The 20,261-nt window shown below is 43.5% G+C and overlaps 1 protein-coding gene across 4 annotated transcripts; it reads right to left on the bottom strand.

Moving 5' to 3' along the window:
- Positions 1–59: 59 nt before the first annotated feature.
- Positions 60–20,104, bottom strand: slc38a9 (solute carrier family 38 member 9). 4 transcript variants are annotated; one of them, XM_071466993.1, is made up of 16 exons: positions 19,769–20,104; positions 16,726–16,868; positions 16,130–16,265; positions 14,091–14,220; positions 13,755–13,873; positions 13,613–13,676; positions 13,423–13,516; positions 11,632–11,802; positions 10,981–11,040; positions 10,148–10,354; positions 9,548–9,655; positions 8,779–8,885; positions 8,437–8,550; positions 7,777–7,925; positions 2,699–2,788; positions 546–1,836 (listed from the first exon to the last, which is right to left on the bottom strand). In XM_071466993.1, exons 3-16 carry the CDS (start codon positions 16,225–16,227, stop codon positions 1,671–1,673), a joined length of 1,677 nt encoding a protein of 558 aa, XP_071323094.1. In that variant the 5' UTR covers positions 16,228–16,265; positions 16,726–16,868; positions 19,769–20,104; the 3' UTR covers positions 546–1,670. The 4 variants fall into 4 exon arrangements, with proteins under 4 accessions (XP_071323093.1, XP_071323094.1, XP_071323095.1 ...); XM_071466994.1 differs by having other exon boundaries at positions 16,764–16,868; XM_071466992.1 differs by lacking the exon at positions 16,726–16,868 and having other exon boundaries at positions 60–1,836.
- Positions 20,105–20,261: the final 157 nt, after the last annotated feature.

The raw sequence follows: 20,261 nt of genomic DNA, 5'->3' as shown, positions 1-20,261 counted from the left end.
TAAACCTTCTGACAAACATGAACCACACATTATTTTAACATTAACACTCTACTCACCACTTCATTTTATGAGGGCTGAACATTTAATCACAATATTATCACAGTCTCAATGTGGCTATGTGCAACATCCAAATCACAGGAGGTGAAACAGGTCACCTCCTGTAACGTGTCACATCAGACCATAAAGACAGAGCCACCTACAGATCATACTCTCTGCATGTGAAGGAACAAAAAGCACATCATAATGATTTATGTATTTTCTTCAGTGAAAATCACAGGTGAAAATAACTATCTATTTAATCATTCCAGCTGAAACTCTGACTCATATCTCATTATCTGTCAAATGTGACAGATAATTTTTTTTATATCACTCATCCCTAATATGAGGTGATATTTTTTTTGTAACTTGGTAAGTTAGTTAGAAATGACAAACAGTGTTATTAATGATAGGAGCCATTAACTAAAATTTCTCAATTAAGACTGACAGATATTAAACTACAATTATTCTTCATACTGGTACAATTTGATTAAAAGACCAAACTCCACTTCTTCTAGACTGATACAGTTTATTTTAACACACACTTTCCCTTTGTCTATCCTATCATTAATAAAATACAACTATCATAAAAATTAAAAGGTTGTGCATAAAGTGTCTTCAGAGATAGGCACATGACACGTCTGTCGTCAAAACATAGACACAGTTCACATGATCACAACGTTAGAAATAATCCCTGGTGTCAGACAGACATGTCCGCCTGAAAATGAAATCACATGTTACTAATTTAAACCTGCAGTAGCTGATTGTTTCAGCCTCAAGGGGGCAACACTGACATATCAGCATCTTTAAACTGAGACAGTGACCTTTTACTTCCACACCCAGCTGTTACTGATCATCATGATGATCCATGTGTTGTGTGTCTGTGTCACTTGATGAGTCTCAGTCCAGTTTCCTGCTCTGTGTTTGGTCTGCTCTGAGTGTCAGCAGGTGGAGCTCAGAGAAAACAGCTGCTGCAGCTGGAAATCTCAAAGGTTTCAGAATCTGCACTGAGATTCAGTCAGAGCAGAGCCTCTCACGTTATACATCACCATCACATTCATCATTATTACAAAAATACTGATTACAGTTCACTCAGTGGAGAAGAATCAAAGCATAAAAACAGGTTTAGCACAAAGGTTTAAAAAGCTGTGACCACACACATGTTCCTGCTGCTGCTGCCACAGTGTGTGTCTGAGCAGGTCTGGGGTCAGTCTGAGCAGGTCAGGGATTAGTCAGAGGTCAGACTGAGCAGGTCTAGGGTCAGTCTGGGGTCAGTCTGAGCAGGTCTGGGGTCAGTCTGAGCAGGTCTGGGGTCAGTCTAAGCAGGTCTGGGGTCAGTCTGAGCAGGTCTGGGGTGAGTCTGAGCAGGGCTGGGGTGAGAATTTGATCGTAGAAATACCACTGGCTGGAAAATGAAAAGATGATAAAAGATAATGATTATGTCAAATCAAGAGATTTGATTCCTCTTTACAAATGACATCACTCTGACATCACAGCCACACACGTTGCTGCTGTGGGTTGTCAGAGCAGCCATGACCTAACTGGGATAACACAACATTATCCTCCATCTGCAACCATCACATCTGTTGATCTTGGCTCTGATTGGTTTGGAGCGTCTACGTCTGACTGCGTCCCTACATGAAGAACTGAGCCAGCAGGTTGGCCAGACCCAGCACAATGAGGAAGCTGTGGAAGAGGGCTGATGGCCAGTGCAGCATCCCCTGACGCTGCAGAGAGATCATGTGGACTAAAGCAGGAAAGACAAACACCAGAGCCAGGCCACACGTCGCTCCAGAAAACCTGCAGAGACAGAGAGGTCAGACTAGCAGAGAAGGTGAACAGGTGAGTTAGACTGATGCAGCCTGAGTCAACAATGACCGAGATGAACCACTTCAGAGTTTAGATGATTCTGTTACTTCAACAAGGAACATGTGAAACACGTATTCTGTGTTAATCGAATGTGGCCAGGTTTGTTAGAGGCCCACAGCAACTCCTCCTCTAGATCTACTGACACAGACGTTCAGTTGTGAGCACTGCTTCTTCCCGCTAAATCATTTTGAAAAAGCAATGACCAATGAGGAAACTTCAAAAGTTAGTCATGTGACATTCAGCTGACCAATGGTGTAACCTGGTCACTCAGAACTTCTGCAGACCAACAGTGACTATCAGTGAGCCAGAAGCTGTGATTGGCTGCTTGTGTTTTTCCTACGAGCACTACTGACAAAGACTCTAGTCTTCATCTGTCAGTAACACACATCTAACAAAGTTCAGACCTGCAGCACCATCACTGCTCTGCCTGAATCAGTCAGCACAAACAACATGCTTGTTACCTGGACCCTGATTTATCCTCATCACTCACTGAAGTTTATTAATTCTGATTCTGAATCAGAATACGACATAGTCGTATTTAGATCGGTGAGCCCCCGATTTACTCAGTCTATCTCTCTCACACTCTCTCTCTCTTTATTGGCATGACTGTCAAGTGGACAACATCACCACAACATCACAGACAATAGAGTAATCACATCAGGAAAAGAACAAAAACATTTACACAAACACACACACACACACACACACCAGTCATCATTCGCACACGTACGTACGTACACACACACACACACACACACGCACACACGTGAGCAGGACTCAGCTGTAAACTCACCGTATGATGGATCCAATGTTGGGATAGAACTTGGCCATCAAGACTCCAGCTGCAACTATCAACAGGTTCAGTGACAGAACGTGGAGGAAACTACAGAGACACAGTGAGAGACAGAAGAGATAGAGACTCAACACACTGCATCAAATGTTCACTGTACAATCATTAAAGCACAGAGTAACACAACATGTAATCACATAACACCACACTGTTAAATATTGATGACTGTACCACACAGTTAAAAACAGACTCCCTGAAAACTCCCACACACCTCAAACATATCATCATCTCATACAGCTGTGTTATCATACTGTTGTCTATTTGTTCATCAGCAGACACAGCAACATCATCATTCATGGAGTGCTGTTTGAATGTTAGTGTGCTCTCACAGACAGAGGCTGCTAACATTAGAGATGGGCCTGAGCCCCTCCTATATCGGTATCGGGCCGATATTGACGTCTTTCACTATTCGGATATCAGACGGACAGGGCCGATCCACTTACCGATCCAGATTCCAGTCCACAGGTTGCACTGGTGCATAAACCCGCCATAACGTAACGTGAGACACGTAATCGATTCAGATTCCATTCCCCATCTTACCATGAACCCGCGGCACGTTCAATGTGTAACTGAGTGGGCAAATAACATTAGCTGTTGGTTTGACTAAAATGTCGTTTGTTTATTTTAGCCTGGAAATGCCAAAAAGCAAGACAGCTACTTGTAATGTGTGTAAAGCCGGCGTGCCGAGGGGTGGAAGTACGGTTGCATCATACAATACAACCAATTTAATGAAGCACCCGCAGAAGTTTCACGTGAAAGAGTATCAGGAGTTCCTGCTAGCCATCCAACCACTACCTGTCATGGAAAATGTCGGATTTGGCAGCCTGTTGGAGCACTTAGAGCCCAGGTATAATCTGCCATCCAAAAAATACATTTCAGAGACGAACTGTACAACCGAATGTCGTCATAGTTAGTGGCGCAGTTAAAGCCACGGGCCTAACAGCGGATATTTGGACGTCATATGTGAGAAAGATGTCTCTCATATGTCTCACAGCTGTTGAGGTGTAACAAATAAATCCCTTTGGAATGCATTTAAATTCAATGCATTTGTGTATATTTTTTTTTAAACATTTTCTTCTAATAAGAAGCGCTGTGTGCTTTATTTTAGCCTCATGATGTAACCTTAAACACAATACCAACAGTAACTAAAGCTGCAAGCAGCGTTGATCGGGCCCTCGCACCCCGTGGGGGCTCGCGACAGGTCAAAACAGCAACCCGCACCCTCGCGACCACGGGCAGAGCGGCGCAGCAGGTTGCGCAAATCCGCCTGGAAAAGCAGCCGCGTACTGCAGGGATCGTTAGATAACGCGCTCACGGGTTAAGATTTCCTACGTTTACTGCGTGGCGGCCTCCAGGATGAGTCGCCTGTTTATTTGCATTCTTAATCACCCCCACTGCTTACAGACAGACACCATGCAACAAGCAGACATTATGTGTCAGAGTCCATTCAAAAACTGTCTATAACACTTTTATTACAAACTTACTATAACATTCATGCAGGATACTTGATTGCAGGACCACATTGTATTAGACTACATCTGTTTTAGCTGATTTTAGTGGATTTTGGTGCTGTCCTCACCTGGGAAATGATACACCTGGTAGCCAAAAGAATCAGATGTCATTATAATGACCATGTAACATGTTTTACCCCTCATCTTTTGAAATTAAACATGTAAACACAGAGTGCATTTTAACTGACTTTGCACTTTTATCAGACAACACATTTATACAGTGATTTTACTCAGTAAAATGTTTTCAGTAGCATTAGTTTGTTGCTGTTCATGTTGACTCACTGCAGTACAGCTGGAGACACACTGAATGCAGTGCTTGTGTGTGGTGGCTGCATAATGTCTTGGTTTTCATTTCAGTGTTCATGTTATCATACTGCCTGTGCCACATGGGTAAGTCATATGTCTCTTGTTTTGTGGTTGCTTCGCATAAACAGAAGGAGACAAGACCTGTTGATAGTCATTTTGGCATCATAGCAGTAATAACACGTAGATTGCCGTCATCTGTTGACCTCTTTAAATTATCACTCTATTTTAATTTTCACTCCATTTTAATAAACGCTGTAAATTATAGCCTACTCAGTAAAGCCATAATTTATTGCTTTTGAGTATTATTTTATTTTAACAGCAATAGCATTTATTAAGTGCAATACTCTTTTGTGTCCTTTGCCTGTTTCAGTTTGAAGAAATAACAACAACATGTTATGTGTGTGTATCAGGTGTAGTACACACAATGAAAATCTGATGTAGATCAAATAGTGATTGTCACTCAAGATTCTCCTGCTTTCGCTGTGATTATGACTTCATATTAGTAGGAATATGGCTTCAGTATCAGACTGCCATTAAACATGTGACATTTGAGGAAGATTGGACAATACAGAATAAAGTTCAAGCCAGAGAAGGCAATTTTTGCCATGCAGTTCTTAAATGTGTCCATAGATGGAGCCAGAGACCATGCAACTGGAGGCAGAGGATGAGAACTGAAGAACTTGCTCCATTATCTGTCATAGAGCACACAGTGAAAATGTCATGTTCCACTGCACCCACAGCATTCGACAGAGACTCAAAATTTTCACAGGGACAATTCATCAAGGCCTAAAGCATCACCTCAGCAAATGTGGGGCCGATTGGATAATCTAGATGGGCATACAGGCAACTTCCTGTTTCTCCATGTGGCACGCCATAACAAGCAATTGGTTCCAATAAATCTGAACATGTTCGCAATTTCACATTGTAAAGGCCTTACGATTAGAGTCACAAAAGGTAATCCTACAGAATTGATCAGGCATAAGTTTATGAAAATAGCTTTCTGTTTGATGGCAAAACATCAAAAATGCTGCACTCCGCCACTGATGTACCATTCAACGTAGACTCCAGTGAAGTTTCTTCAAGGTGTGAAGCATCATGTCACCTTTGGTGGAGACGATTACACAAAGTCTGTTGGAGCAGCAGGTCACTTCCTGTTGCAGATTCGCCATGCCATCACAGCCACACCCGTAAATTAAAACTTAATGTCTTTCTCAATCAAGCATTGTCAAGATCTGATGTACTTTTTCATCATATTTTAGGAGGTTTCTAATCAACCTGCTAGGAGAAGCAGAACAAAATGTCAAGCGTGACACTTCCTGTTGCCACTAGGGAACACTATGAGTATGACTGAATATGAGCATATAGATCTGTTCGTGCCGAGACTCTCATTAAACATAGAAACTGTGAGGCATTTTGGTGAATATATGCCAGAGCTAGAGCGAGTTGAATTTTCACGGCGAAACATCAAAATTAGATGCTCCAATGAGGGTGGGTCCTCTGACCAAAATTCAAAAGCTGTCTTTGATGAGCTTCATCAACTTGATCAAGCATGACTGTGACCTGGTTTGATGTCTTTGTGATCATCCTACCAGGAGGCGCACATCAAAATGTTACACATGACACTTCCTGTCGCCGCTAGGTAATGCTACGACTGAATATGACAATATAGATCTGTTCAGACCGGGACTCTTATGAAACACAGAAACTTTTAGGCCAATTGGACAATGCATACCAGAGTTAGAGCAAGTTGATTTTTCATTGCAAATCATCGAAATTGGCCACGCCCCCGTGGGCAGGTCCTCCGACGAAAACGCAAAAACTCCCACAATTTCACGCGGCAATGGTCTTAAGATGACACACATCAATGGAGAGGTCAATTCGATCTATTCTCTAGGAGGAGTTCGCTCAAGTATGAGACCTTCAAATCGCAAAAACGGCCAAAATTGCAATTCAATTTAAAATGGCGGACTTCCTTTTGGTTTTAGAGTATGGGTCCAAGATACCTTTTTGTGCGTCTCGGCATGCTACATATGCCTACTAATTTTCATGCATCTAGGTGAAACACACACGAGGGGCTCAATTTTTTTTTATTTTCTAGGTGGCGCTGCCATTTTGCTACACCCATGTGGAAGACCCCTAAAATACGTAAATTTCCGCCAGGCCTGACGCGTGTGCAAAATGTCATGACTTTTGGGCAACGGGAAAGTCCCCAAAAAGCCAATTCATTAGGCAGAATAATAATAATAATAAACACTACAGTTACAATAGGGTCCTCGCACCACTTTTCAGTGCTCGGGACCTAATAATATTAAACTAAAAAGAGCTCTTGTATCTGAATCTGTATCGGTATCGGCAGTTGTGTATCCGAATCGTATCAGAACAGAACAAATGTGGAGCAGCCCATCTCTAGCTTACATCTGGAAACATCTGCAACTGCAAACAGGATGATGAGAGCGACGTCTGTGAGTCAGGAGCCAAAACAACGGCCAGAGGCCGAATGGCTCCACAGGATTGAAGATTGACACGTAACACACATCTGATTCATTCAGATTAATATATTGATTAGAGCAGCTTTATTGTCAGTGTGAAATAAATCTGTACACTAATTATAAATGTAAAAAACTGAACACTGATTTATTCCCTCGTCATTGTAAATTATAACTCATGTAGCCAGTTGTTTGTAGAATTCACATAATGAGTGTAATGAGGATCAGCTGAGTGTAATGAGGGTGTGACGGAGGACGCTGACCAGCTGTCACACACACATCTCTGTCAGTGTATAAGTCAGTGAGATGTACCAGGAAATGACAGCAGAGAACTGTCAATCATATGTTTGAGGTCATTTAGAAACAGTGTCTGTATTACTCAGTTTGTCCAGCAGAGAGTGCAGAGAGCTTCCTGTTTACACTGTGAATTGTCTCCTCAGAAAACTCTGTCACTGATCCTTTATATTAACGTGTCAGATCAGTGTTCAGGAGTCTGTGGTGGTGATGAACCTCCAGCTTCACACAGAGTTTATCTCTGCCTCACTCACAGTGTTTCAATTTGCAGATGTTTCGTGTGAAAATGGCTTTGAGTGAATCCTGTTATTTTTGTTAAATATCTTGTAAAAACTATCATCACCATCATCATCATAAGGCTGCTTCTACAGAAATGACAAGAACATTCATGATGAGGGCTAGGTTTACGGTTCTTCAGTGTTACCTGGGGTAATGATTGCCAAAGATCTGGCCCATCATCTGGACTCGCACCAAGTACCCCAGCAGCGGGTAGACTGTGATCATCTGGAACAACAGGAAGGTCCGAGCCACAAACACCATCACATCACTGCTGGGGAAGTTGTCTAAGAAGTTCTGTAGAAGGGAACAAAGACTGTAAAACCACATCTAGCAGTTTGTAGTTGTTATACAAAGTCAAAGTGATAGAGTCAGAGTCACAGTCACAGAGTAAAAGAGTCACAGAGTCAATGTGACAGAGTCACAGTCACAGTCAAAAAGTCAAAGATACAAGGAGTCACAGTCACAGAGTCAGAGCAATAGAGTCAAAGAGTGAGAGAGTCAGAGTCAAAGTGACAGAGTCACAGTCACAGTCAAAAAGTCAAAGATACAAGGAGTCACAGTCACAGAGTCAGAGCAATAGAGTCAAAGAGTGAGAGAGTCAGAGTCACAGAGTCAAACAGTCAGGATCAAAGAGTAAGAGTCACAGTCTCAGAGTAAGAGTCACTGATAACAGCATTATTACCTACACTGATCAGCCACAACATTTAAACTAGTTACCAGTTTTCATTGGGGCTGATCTAAGTAATGTCCCTCATATTCTGTGACGGGACAAAAAAAGGTGATAAAACTGAAGTGCAACTCTTACTGGTTCAATGCAGTCTTTGAAGAGAGGAGGTGAGGGGAAGGTAGCAAAGATCAACACTCCCACATACAGATAGGTCAGCCCTACTAGGAGATAGGCCACGGATAGGTCACGCACCTGAAAACATCACAACACATTTACCTTAACACCATCACTTTACCTTCTGTGGTAAATTAGGTTTGGGTAAATTTAGTTGATATTTTATTTGAAGACTCTACTTCAAAATGGACATTAAGGCACTGTCATCACTGATGATGATGTAACTCAGTCAGACAAATGAACTAAGGCAGCAGACACCAGATTAGTCCAGTGTAACACATGCAGTATGTTCACAGTGCTGCTCACATTGTTCTCTTGGTTCTTGTTGCTCTTCATTAATGTGATGATGCAGTTGTGAATGAAAAAGGCCAGAGTGAGGACACCAGTGAGCTGAGGGAAGAGCAGTCTGAACTCTGAAAGAACAAGACAGAAATGACTCATCTGAGACTGCACACAAGCAAAACACACACAAGTCCACTGCAGTGGTTAAACTGTCCATGACAGTCAACAGGGTTCATCCCTCTGGGGCCATGAAGGTGGTCAAACCTCTTAACATTATGACAAATTATGAGAGAAGAGGAAGCTACAGCAACGGTAAAGGTGATCTGATTCAGCATTAATAAACCTGATAAAATCAAACTGCTCAGCAGAAAACTCACCAATGTAAAGTTTGACCAGACGCTTACAATATACCAACATTTATATCACAGTCTTGATATATGAATTATTATATAGAAAAATGTCTAAGTTCAGTTGAGAAGTAGATGATGGATAATAAACCCCTAACAGGAATGTGTGTTTTATTCAATATCTGTTTAACAAAGTCTGAGGCAAAAATCCTCATAATAAAAATATACAAATAATAAAAATCCAGAACTGACATGAAGTAGTTCTGCTCCTCATCTGAAATGGTCTTATACCCCTACAGGCGTTGAGGGATAAATACCACTGTGTTCTAGTAGGAACAATTATCCTCACACACAGTACACCTGGAACACAGGCAGGTATGTGTACAGTTTTTTTTACCAGGTTCATTGGTGAAAGGAAGAAGCTATACAACCTGCAGCAGGGTTACCTGGAACGTAGAACTCTGTGGTGTCAATCCAGTGGAACTCCAGGTGAAACCCGAGGCGTACAGCTTTAATGGTGACCAGCACGATAAGGTAGAGCACTGATATGGTGCCTGAACGAGCAGAACAGATCAACATCAGCTGGATGAGAGGTGCAGCACATTCAGAGGGAAAACCCTAAACCAGAGGTCTGATCCAGTTCAACAACCTGAACCCTGAGGTGGGAAACTCTGGGTCTTTGGTTCCACAACAGCTGATCAGGATTAGTAAAATAAGCCAGTTCAGCATGGAGCCTCCATCTGAATGACTCTCACTGTGTCTTCTAATGTACATGAAAACTGTGAATTTGACAGACATGAAGCTGAAGCTGAAGACGAGACAAATTGTACATCTATTTCAGAAGAATCTGAGCTCAGCAGCTTTTGACTGTTTCTATGTATAGTAAATTTAAACACAGTAACTTAAATGGGACTTTTAAACTAACTTCAGTTTAGTTCTAAATGTAAGAGGTCTTTCCAGCTGCACTGCTGTTATCCCCACTCAGAAATATTCACATCACCTCCCTCATGACACTGATACTCGTCACTGCTGCAGCTGCTTCTTACCCAGGAAGGTGAACCGAGCGAAGAAGGAGGCCGAGCGGAAGCAGAGCAGCGGCAGCAGCAGGATGATGAGGTAGAAGGGGATGGTGTTGGTTTTGCTCCACCAGCGTTCAAACGAGCTGCTGTTAGATGTGTCATTTCCACTGCTACTGAAGATGGTGGTGGTGGTGTCGTTCCCTCCAGTGTCAGTGTTCGGATATGGACAGATGACTACAGAACAAACCAGCAGAGCATCACCATCATCATCCTCTGTGCTGACTAAAGCTTTTTACAAGTGTGCCAGTCAAACACGCACATGTACCTACACAGAATAACACAAGGTGACAAGATAAATGTCCTCGGTTCACCTGAGAAAACACAACTGACAGAAACTCAGGACACACAAACTGACGCCAGCACACACACACACTGCATATCTGAAAACACACACTGTCTTATTTTAGTGTTTCTACTCAATATTTACACCACAGGGAGAACAGAGGATAAAAACTGTAACTGTAGAAAAGTCAATTCAGTAAACACAGGTAAAACAATTTGATTCCAGGTTATATAATATTACCAAATACTCCAAAACTAATCAGCATCATTTTGTTTTCCTGATGAATCCAGTCTTCATCTGCCTGGAATTCAAGACTGGTCATCGTCACCAAACAGGCGGCTCTACTCCGACTCTGAGCGTCCCAGATCGGAGCTGTGGAGAAACCTGCTGAAATCTTTGGTCCAAATCTGTGTCACATGTCCAGGGTGGACTGTCTGTGTGACGGTGTCAGGATGGACCACCAAACCTTCACCGTGTTGACTGCTGAAACAATAAAGTTGTAGTGAAAGTGTCTCACCTCTGTCTGAGCCGTTGGTCCCAAACTGTGAATCTGACATGTTGACGTTGTGAGCATAGTCTGCAGACAGAGGCGGAAACCATCAGTTCACAGCTCTTCTCCCACATTTAAAGGTGCAATCACCAATCATTTAACAATAACTTACCAATAATTTACAAATAACTTAACAACTTACCAATCATTTAACAATAACGTACCAATAATCTACCAATAATTTACCATCTCCGCACAAAATAACGATCTTCTATGAGCAGCTGCTCTGAGTCATTTCACACAACACTGGACACACACATGTGCCAAGTCTGTTCTTTATTGACTTTAGATTTTTGAAACTGGACCTGGTCAGAACAGGCCTGAACAGGTTTGAGCAGGCCTGAGCAGCCTGGACAGGTCTGAGCAGGTCAGAACTGGTCTGAACTTGTCTGAACAGGTCTGAGCAGGTCATCAGACCTGATGTGAGTTGACAGCAGGTTGTGTGTGTATATGTGTGTGTGTCGCACAACATGAACCCTTGTGTGAGCGACACAGAGTCAGACATCTGATCACTGATCATATCCGTTCTGATCGATCTGTGCAGCTCTAGTTTTAACCGTCAACCACACAGTCATGTGACCTCTCCTCTCTATTGCTGGTGACAGCTCTGTGACTTACTGTAGATAAACTGTCCTGTGTTGAACAGGAAGTTGGACATGAGGACCCAGTAAACCACCATGGCTCCAATGAGGGACACCATCGAGAAGAACAGGCTGGACCACTGGCCAAATTTACCAAAGTAGTAACGGCACACATCCGGGAACTCCCAGTCACAGGTGTCCACGTAGGCTGGAGCAGACAGAGAGGGAACAGAGCCGTCCACATCTGGTTACTTAACTTCCCAAGGAGAAACACCTGTTCACTCAGGTGAAATGTTAGAGAAGCTTTACATCACAGACCAAGTTTAACCAGGTATGACAGAGTCAGGGAGAGAGTCCATGAACACCTGGATGAACAGGTGGATGAATGAACAGGTGGGTGGATGAATAAATGGATGGATGAACAGGTGGGTGGATGAACAGGTGGGCAGATGGATAAATGGATGGATGAACAGGTGGATGGACAGGTGGATGAACAGGTGGGTGGATGACCTGACTGTGTCTGCACTTGTCATCAAATGATCCGCCAACTTTTGAACACTGAGACACACTGGGCTTCATTCATCACTGTGACCAGAGACAAAGAGCTGCAGCTCGTTCCTCACTGGACGACTGTCTGCAGCAGCAGAGAAGTGTGAGCAGAGGAACAGGGACCTGTGTGTCAGTCCTGACTTCAGACAGCGTGTGGTGCTCTGAGGTGTGAAGGCTGACAGGTGCATGCTACAAGAGCCACTCCTCTGTGGAAACATCCAGACGACTCATCACTAACACCTTGGGTCAGGGTCTGGAGCTCATCCATGAGCTGAAGCAAGTCCTGGTTAATAACTGTTCTCTACCAACAGTTCAACACTGCCTCTTTCCTGTTCACTGTTACATGAAGACACTCCTGAACCAACCTCAGCATGATGATGATGATGATGATGAGCACATTTATAACCTGCTAAGCAGTTTTACATGTTGTCATGAGCAGAGGGATGTGATGATAAAATATCAGGATGTTTTCAGTGTAATACATGAAATAAAAACCAGCGTCTGTATGAAGCTGAAGACTGCAGGTAAACAGGGCTGTGAACTGTAGGCTTTATTTAATATCTCAATACAGTCCAGCCCAAATGTCATGACATAAGATCACTATTTTGATATCATATATCTTTTATAATAAGATGGTATTATTGTATTTGATGTTTCAGGTATAAGCGATACTTTACCTGTTTTATTTGTCACATGCTGAGGTCAGTGCACAGTTAGTGAAGCTGTGAAATGAGTCGGAGTCTGCAGCAGGACAGACTATGTTACACAAAAATAATCTTTAGTTTCCATATGAAAAATATCAGTTAGACAGACAGGAGTGAGTGTGTTAAACTTCAAATACAATAAACCACGTTTCTTCCTCTCATGATGTAAACACACTCTCAGACTCCCAACAAGGGAGCTTTGATTTGTCCCAACAAATCAAAGCTCCTCTCTGATGAACACAACAACACAACAGTTGTGAAAGAGAGGTGAAAGTGAAGCCTCACAGAACAGCTTTGTGAAAGGTCACAGGTCACCAGAACTCACAGGTCCACTTCCTGTTGACGAAATCAATGTGCAGTGAAAGCTGAGTTTTATTGTGGTAATGAGGGAGAAGACTCTAGCTCGTTCTCACTGAGGATGATTAGCAGGTCACTGCTCAGGTAACACAGCTCAAAACAAGATGGACAGGAAACATCAGATCACTCTGACCTCAGGGAGAACTCAGTATCTAACAGTTTCTAATGTTACATCAGCTCTGAAAGATAATCAAGAGAAACTGATGATTAATTCTCACGTATGGCCTTTGGTGATTTGAGGACGACGTAACAACAGTAGAGCATCAGCAGACCAACGAAGATGAGGATGAGGATCCCCAGAGTGAAACCAGCCTAAAGACACAAACACACACTGATTCAATGAGTTCACACATTGCATGTCAACAACAACTGAGGTCAATCCAAAAACACTCTGATGGGGTAGACCACCTGCTTTATGCCCCAGGGGATGCTGAGGATGGAGGTGCCCATCATGGTGTTCCAGATGGCAAATCTGAGGAGAGGAGAGCAGGTGATGACCACAGCAGTCACACAGATGAATGAGGGGAGGAGTGGTGCTGATGGGGCTTACATGGTGATGATGCTGGGGTTTTTAGAGGAGGGGTCACTGCCAGTCACCTTGAAAGCCGTCCCCAGGGGGCTGTAGATGTAGATCTCCTCTGGCCGGGGGATCACATGGTTTGGAGGACTCTGGAGGCAAAAACAGAACAGCTGTGAGGTCATTTCTGTGACTCTTTCCTGAATTTGATTCTCCATCGGAGATAAATGACATCTGACATCCATCATATGTAAGAAAACACAACTAAAATGTCTCTATGCAACATATCCAGTTAATCACCTACAGAACCCCCCTCCCCCTGACTGGTTTGTTCAGGGGGCTTTCAAAGTAAAGACAGAGTGGACGCACCAGCAGCCTATCAGAGGAGCCAGTCAGTCTGCTGTAGTAGTGGACTCTGCTGTTGAGGATGGCAGCCTCAGCAGAGACTCTCTCCTGAGGGTCATCATCTACGATGTTCCTGGGCTCGACGTGGAAAGGTCTAGAGACAGACAGAAAAAAATCAATCTGTCAAACAATAAATCAATTAAATGATTAACGGTTCTATTATCAGTACTGTTGTTATTAATGACTCTGGTGAACTGCAGTCAGCTTCCTCTCAGTCTGCTCTGTAGGTCAGAGTGAGCGAACACCCTGGACATCCAGTGAGTGGAGGTGAGTGGAGGTGAGTGAAGGTGAGTGAAGGTGAGTGAAGGTGAGTGAAGGTGAGTGACATTTCACTAAATCAAAGCTCTACTTTAGAGCTCTACTTTAGAGCTTTGATTTAGCATCACAGAACAGATGTTGTCAGGTAACATGACTGAACAGGTAGAACGATGATCTCACATCAGTACTGAACAGGTGATAGCACTGGGAGGAGCAGCAGTCTGGAGATAATGAACCTATGAAGTAACAGACTTTGTGTTTTGTTTGTGCTAGGAGCCGCCTAGGAGACTCCACCTCTGAGCTAAAGTTAGCTGGTGTTGTTGAGGCTCTCAGGAGCATCAGCATCACATCCTCTGGTTTCCACAGAATCAGTCCACAGGCTGTTCCAGGCATCAGAGAAGGCAGTCTTAAGTTCATCAGTTCACATGTTGGTAATAAAAACACATCAATAACATGCTTCACATTCTCACACACAGGACCTGAGCTGCTTCAGCGTCCTGATTCCAGCTGCTCCACTGACGACAGGCTGCTTCTCTCTGGTTTATGACATTCCCTCACTACGTCCTGACATTTTACATCAGATAATAATGAAGATGTTGATAATTAAAATTGTTAATTTCATCTTGACTGAAGGAGTTCACACACGTGAACACACACACACACACGTGTGTGACCTGATGTGGCAGGAAGCTCATCGGTCACTGTGAAATGCCTCACTAATGAAAATTCACACCATTCACTCACTCACACACACACACTCACACTCACACTCACACTCACACTCACACTCACACTCACACTCTTAGTGTTTGCCTGTCAGTTCCAGGAAGTCTCATTTGTTTATTATCTAGTAAACAGACAGTAAAACTGAAACACAGAAACAGCCTCGGTCCAGATCAGCTGACCAGAGCAAGACTGGATCCAGAGATCAAGGTGACTACAGAGGAACTCTAGGATTTTCCATGTCCTGTGAGGGACCAGTGATATCTGTGACCTGCTGTTCATGCATAACTCTCTGCCCTCTGTTCTATATAAATATTTGTTTGACAGGATTCAGTGAAGAATCCTGGTCTGTTCTGGCCATCTGAGGCTGATATGCTGAGTTGGCTTCTTGATGTGGAGACTTTTGTTTTGGCGAGACTCACAGGAGAAGCCTGGTTGCTAAGACAGAGGACGCTGTGTCCAACATGATCAATGGATTTGAACTTTGTCAAAACTGTGGAAGTGTGTGCACTGACCTGTTATGCTGCTATGGTTTATGTGTCTTGTCAGCCCACACAGGCTGGGCACAAGACAGGTGCAGGACACTAAGACACCACTGAACTACAGACCTGTGAGGTTAGAGAGCAGCTATCCAATCAGAATAATCCAGTAATCATGTAGTTTTTTCACCCTCAGTCAGTGGGACAGTCAGTCTGCATCCCCTTTGTCTGAAGTTAGATTAATGATGGCGCTCTTACCCTGACGTCAACACAACATTAACTGTGTGAATATAGCTGATCTGTTTGTGATAAGGGAAACATGTTCACCACACAGGATAGTCGTCATGTACTGGAGGGACCATTAAAAAATAAAGAGTGAGACCTCTTCACCTTAACATGTCTCTATCTGTCTTTCTCTACCAGTAAATGCTTCCTTCATGTTATCTATTGCTAAGCCCATGAGTGGCTCGGTGCTGGTAAGTGTTGTGTATTAACTGTGTATTGATTGTGTATTGATTGGTGCACAGTTTCAGTGTACTTCACCTTTTGGCCTTGACGTCCAGAGAGTCTGTGGAGCCTCTGTGTGAGTAGCTCTCTGTGGTCTGCTCTGAGCTCAGCAGGGGCCTGGAGTCGTCCTCCATGATGCCTGGACTGTCAGCTACAGCTCAGCTCTCACCACCTGAATGAGAGGAAACATGTCATAAGGTCGTCATAAAACATAATTTGTGTGGTACAGTTGTTTACTGCAGTCATGTGTAGCTGACAGTACAGTCCACTCGGTCACACTCACCTCAGCTGACAGTGAAAATTAACCTGTAAACCTCTAATCCATCACACTGATTACTGGTCTGATGGATAAATTCAAATCTCTCTAAGATGATTTTCACACAGAGAAAAAGGCTGAGAAACACCTGTCTGCTCCACTCATTGTTACACCTGAGCCATACAGACCTCAGTGTGTGTGTGTGTGTGTGTGTGTGTGTGTGTGTGTGTGTGTGTGTGTGTGTGTGTGTGTGTGGGGGGGGGGGGGGGGGGGGTTGTTTTCAGTAGTGACGTCAGATACACACAGTTAATCACACTGAGGACTGATATTAAACATCAGTATGATAAAAATAAATGCAGCAGTGTGTGGTCTGTACCGGTGTCTGGACCAGCAGCGTGCAGTCTGTACTGGTACCTGGACCAGAAGCGTCTGGTTTGTACCGCTCCCTGGACCAGTAGTGTATCTGGCTGTAACGAGCAGACTCTGATCTGGTTTCAGGTTTTGGTCTGGACCTCCACTCTGCAGGAGGACAAACAGTGGATCTAGAGAATGCTCAGACTCTTTTACTTCTCTTATATTACTTCACTGGATTATATTTGTGCTCATCAGTTCATTTTTTTTTGTTTTGTGTAACTGTTGTGTTGTAGTTGTGGTCACAGACTTGTATCTGTCGTCATGATGACATCATAATGACATCGTGATGATGATGATGGTTATGAATCTGATACAGCCTCAGCCTCCAGATGACTGACTGTCAGCAACAGTGCTGGAGGTTTGTATCTTCAGAGGCCAATCAGAGACGGTTTACAGGACAACTCGTGTCTTATTGGCTGAAAGGTAGAACGATGATCTCACATCAGTACTGAACAGGTGATAACACTGGGAGGAGCAGCAGTCTGAAGATAATGAACATGAAACCTATGAAGTAACAGACTTTGTGTTTTGTGCTGGGGGCCGTCGTTTGTTGGAGTTAGCAGACTCCATCTCTGAGCTAAAGTTAGCTGGTGTTGTTGAGGCTCTCAGGAGCCTCAGCATCACATCCACCGGTTTCCACAGAATCAGTCCACAGGCTGTTCCAGGCTTCAGAGAAGGCAGTCTGTTCTTAAGTTCATCAGTTCACATGTTGGTAATAAAAACACATCAATAACATGCTTCACATTCTCACACACAGGACCTGAGCTGCTTCAGCGTCCTGATTCCAGCTGCTCCACTGACAACAGGCTGCTTCTCTCTGGTTTATGACATTCCCTCACTGACATTTTACATCAGATAATAATGAAGAGGTTGATAATTAAAATAGTTAATTTCATCTTGACAGGTCTCCGTCAGGTTACTGTGGTTACCTCAGGCTATTGGTCAGTTTAAAAGATGTTATCTCAGCAGAGATGTCTAATTGAACCAGGAAATAAACATGAAACACAAACACACGTCCATGGACCCTCATCAACCACTCAGTAGCCCTCAGATGGAGGATGGAGTCAGTCTCCAGTCTTTATCTACAGTGGAGACCAGGAGCTGGTCCTCCTCAGTGTGGAGTCATTTGAGAACCACTTGTGGTTCACTGGTGGAAACTAACCAGAGAAAACAAAAAAACCCACGTTACCTGAGCTGCAGGAGTCCAGGTAGAGGTAGAGTCCAGGTTAATCTTTTCAAATTTACAAAAGATAATTGTTGTCATTATTATTATTATTATCATAAAACAATGTAAACGTTTTAACAGCATGTTGTCCTCGCTTCTTGGAAATAGTCTGCAAACCAGGATCTGAGGTCATCCAGGTAACTTCAAGTTTAACTCTGGGTTTCAGTCTTATGATGGTGGTTCACTTGTTACCAGGGTAAATCACCATGGTAACTGATGCTGAACTCCTAACCTCCTCCGGATTGGATCAAAACCTATTAACAGCCCAACTATTGACCAATCAGATCACTGGAAAAACGGAGTCGTCATTTCTACAGGATCCTGACAGAGACAAAAGAGTTTACAAATATGTGATAAATAATAACGAGCAGTAATTCTTTATATAAATCAGCGGGTTCGTTCTGCTGTTGGAGTCTTTTCATGTGTCCACTCTGGTTTTAAAACAGAGCTTCAGACAAACAAAGGAGATTTCATCACTAAATAACTACATCAGGACTATTAGAGCTTCATCTGAACTGAGCAAATCAAGTACGTCAGGAAGAAACTTCACAACAATTCAGGCTCTGATCCTCAGTCTGACTTTAATCAGTCAATTATTACTACTGCTTCTTCTGATGGTTCAGATTTCACCTTGATGATGTCACGTTTGGATGTTGTTGTAAATTAAGTTACTGACAGGTGTTAATACTTTATTCATTGTTGTAATAATGTTGTTTGTAATTAAAAACTCTGCCTCTTTCACATGAGCAAGCTCGTACCTGGACAGGTAAACCAGAGTTCACTGAACCAGGTGATAGTCCAGGTGATCAGGATGGTTAATGTGAGCTTCAGTCAAGGAAGATGATGAAAAGATGTCCATGGTCTGTTGAACCTGCTTCTTAGTGAAGGTCTCAGGTGCTGAACAGAGCAGCAGTGGGTCTGCCCCCAAGAACCAAAAATATGAACAACACAATCACCTGGTGTAGTGCACTGGTTTCACTTCAGCTCAGCGTTAGTCTGCTGTGGTTCCCTCCTCTGCTTCCTGTTTCACTGTGTGTGTGTGTGTATATGTGTGTGTGTGTGTGTGTGTGTGTGTGTGTGTCAGCCCCTCCACCCACACACACGTTGACAACTTCGTCATTAGAAATCGTATCTGACAGTCAGGACAAATATCAGCTACAAAAAACTCCCTTTTGTTTTCATCATTATCATCATCATCATCATCATCATCCCCATGTTGAGGAACAGACTGAGGTCTCTGCTGTTAACTGTCAGCTGAGCGTGTTTACTTGGTTGTTGTTCAGTTGAGTTGTTTGCGTTACTGTTGTCTGCCTCTGCTCACTGTTTGTGTTCATTTTAAATGGGTATGAGTAAATAAACAACCTGCTCTACAGGTCAAAGATCAGATCACCATCCAGCTGTAGGGGTGAGGGGCACCCGGGTTCAGACCCGCACCCGTCGATATGAGGTGGTCTGAGGACTGTCTTGTGACTTACACACACACACACACACACACAGAGTGCAGTGTCTTCTTCCTCATGCCTCCCTCCACACTTACACTGACTCACTCAGGCGGCACGTGACCACACCAACACACCTCAGTACAAACTGAGCAACACAACGTTTGTCAAAGGTCCGAGTCTTCACCTGAACCCGTGCGGTCTCACACCGCCACACGTATCCGTCCTGTAGCTGAACCAGTACAGATCCGGTTCACATGAAGCGGATTTCAGAGGAAACAAAGTGCTGAGTCTGCAGTCCACATTCAGCTAACTTCAACACAACATGTTATGTGTCTTACCAGGCGGTGTCTGTCTGTTTCCCCGTCTCCGCTTCACCGTAGGTCGGCTAAGTGTCACTGAACCGTAACCCCCCCACCCCCCGCCACGGGTCTTCAGCTCATCTCAGGTCTGCTAGGTCAGCAGAAGTTCCCTCCAACAAGCAGGACTTACGATCAGACGTCAACACGCTTTGCGACTCGTCGTTCCCGGAGAAAACCGCGTAAATTGAACAGATTAACAGCCGACTGACGAGTCCGACAGCGGGGGAGGAGGAGTGACGAGCTCCCACTGGTAACAAAACTGTTGTGTTTGTGTTGTTGTCATCACTGGAGGACCGCGTCTTCTTCTTCTCCTCAGGCTGTCTCATCTTCTTCTACGGTCTGCACAGAGAGTTCAGCTGCTCCACCGCCCTCTCCTGGTCCGGATGTGTGTGTGCATAGGATTAACTGAATAATAAAATCATAATATTGATAATTCTAATGGAACTAATCAATTGTGATCGAAAATCAGCAA

Source organism: Trachinotus anak, unplaced genomic scaffold (assembly GCF_046630095.1).
Source record: "Trachinotus anak isolate AG129_WGS33_773 ecotype Australia unplaced genomic scaffold, CSIRO_AGI_Tana_v1 ptg000028l, whole genome shotgun sequence".
Classification (NCBI taxonomy): domain Eukaryota; kingdom Metazoa; phylum Chordata; class Actinopteri; order Carangiformes; family Carangidae; genus Trachinotus; species Trachinotus anak.
Note: the sequence above shows the minus strand (reverse complement) of the source record. Positions and strands in the feature narration are given on the sequence as shown.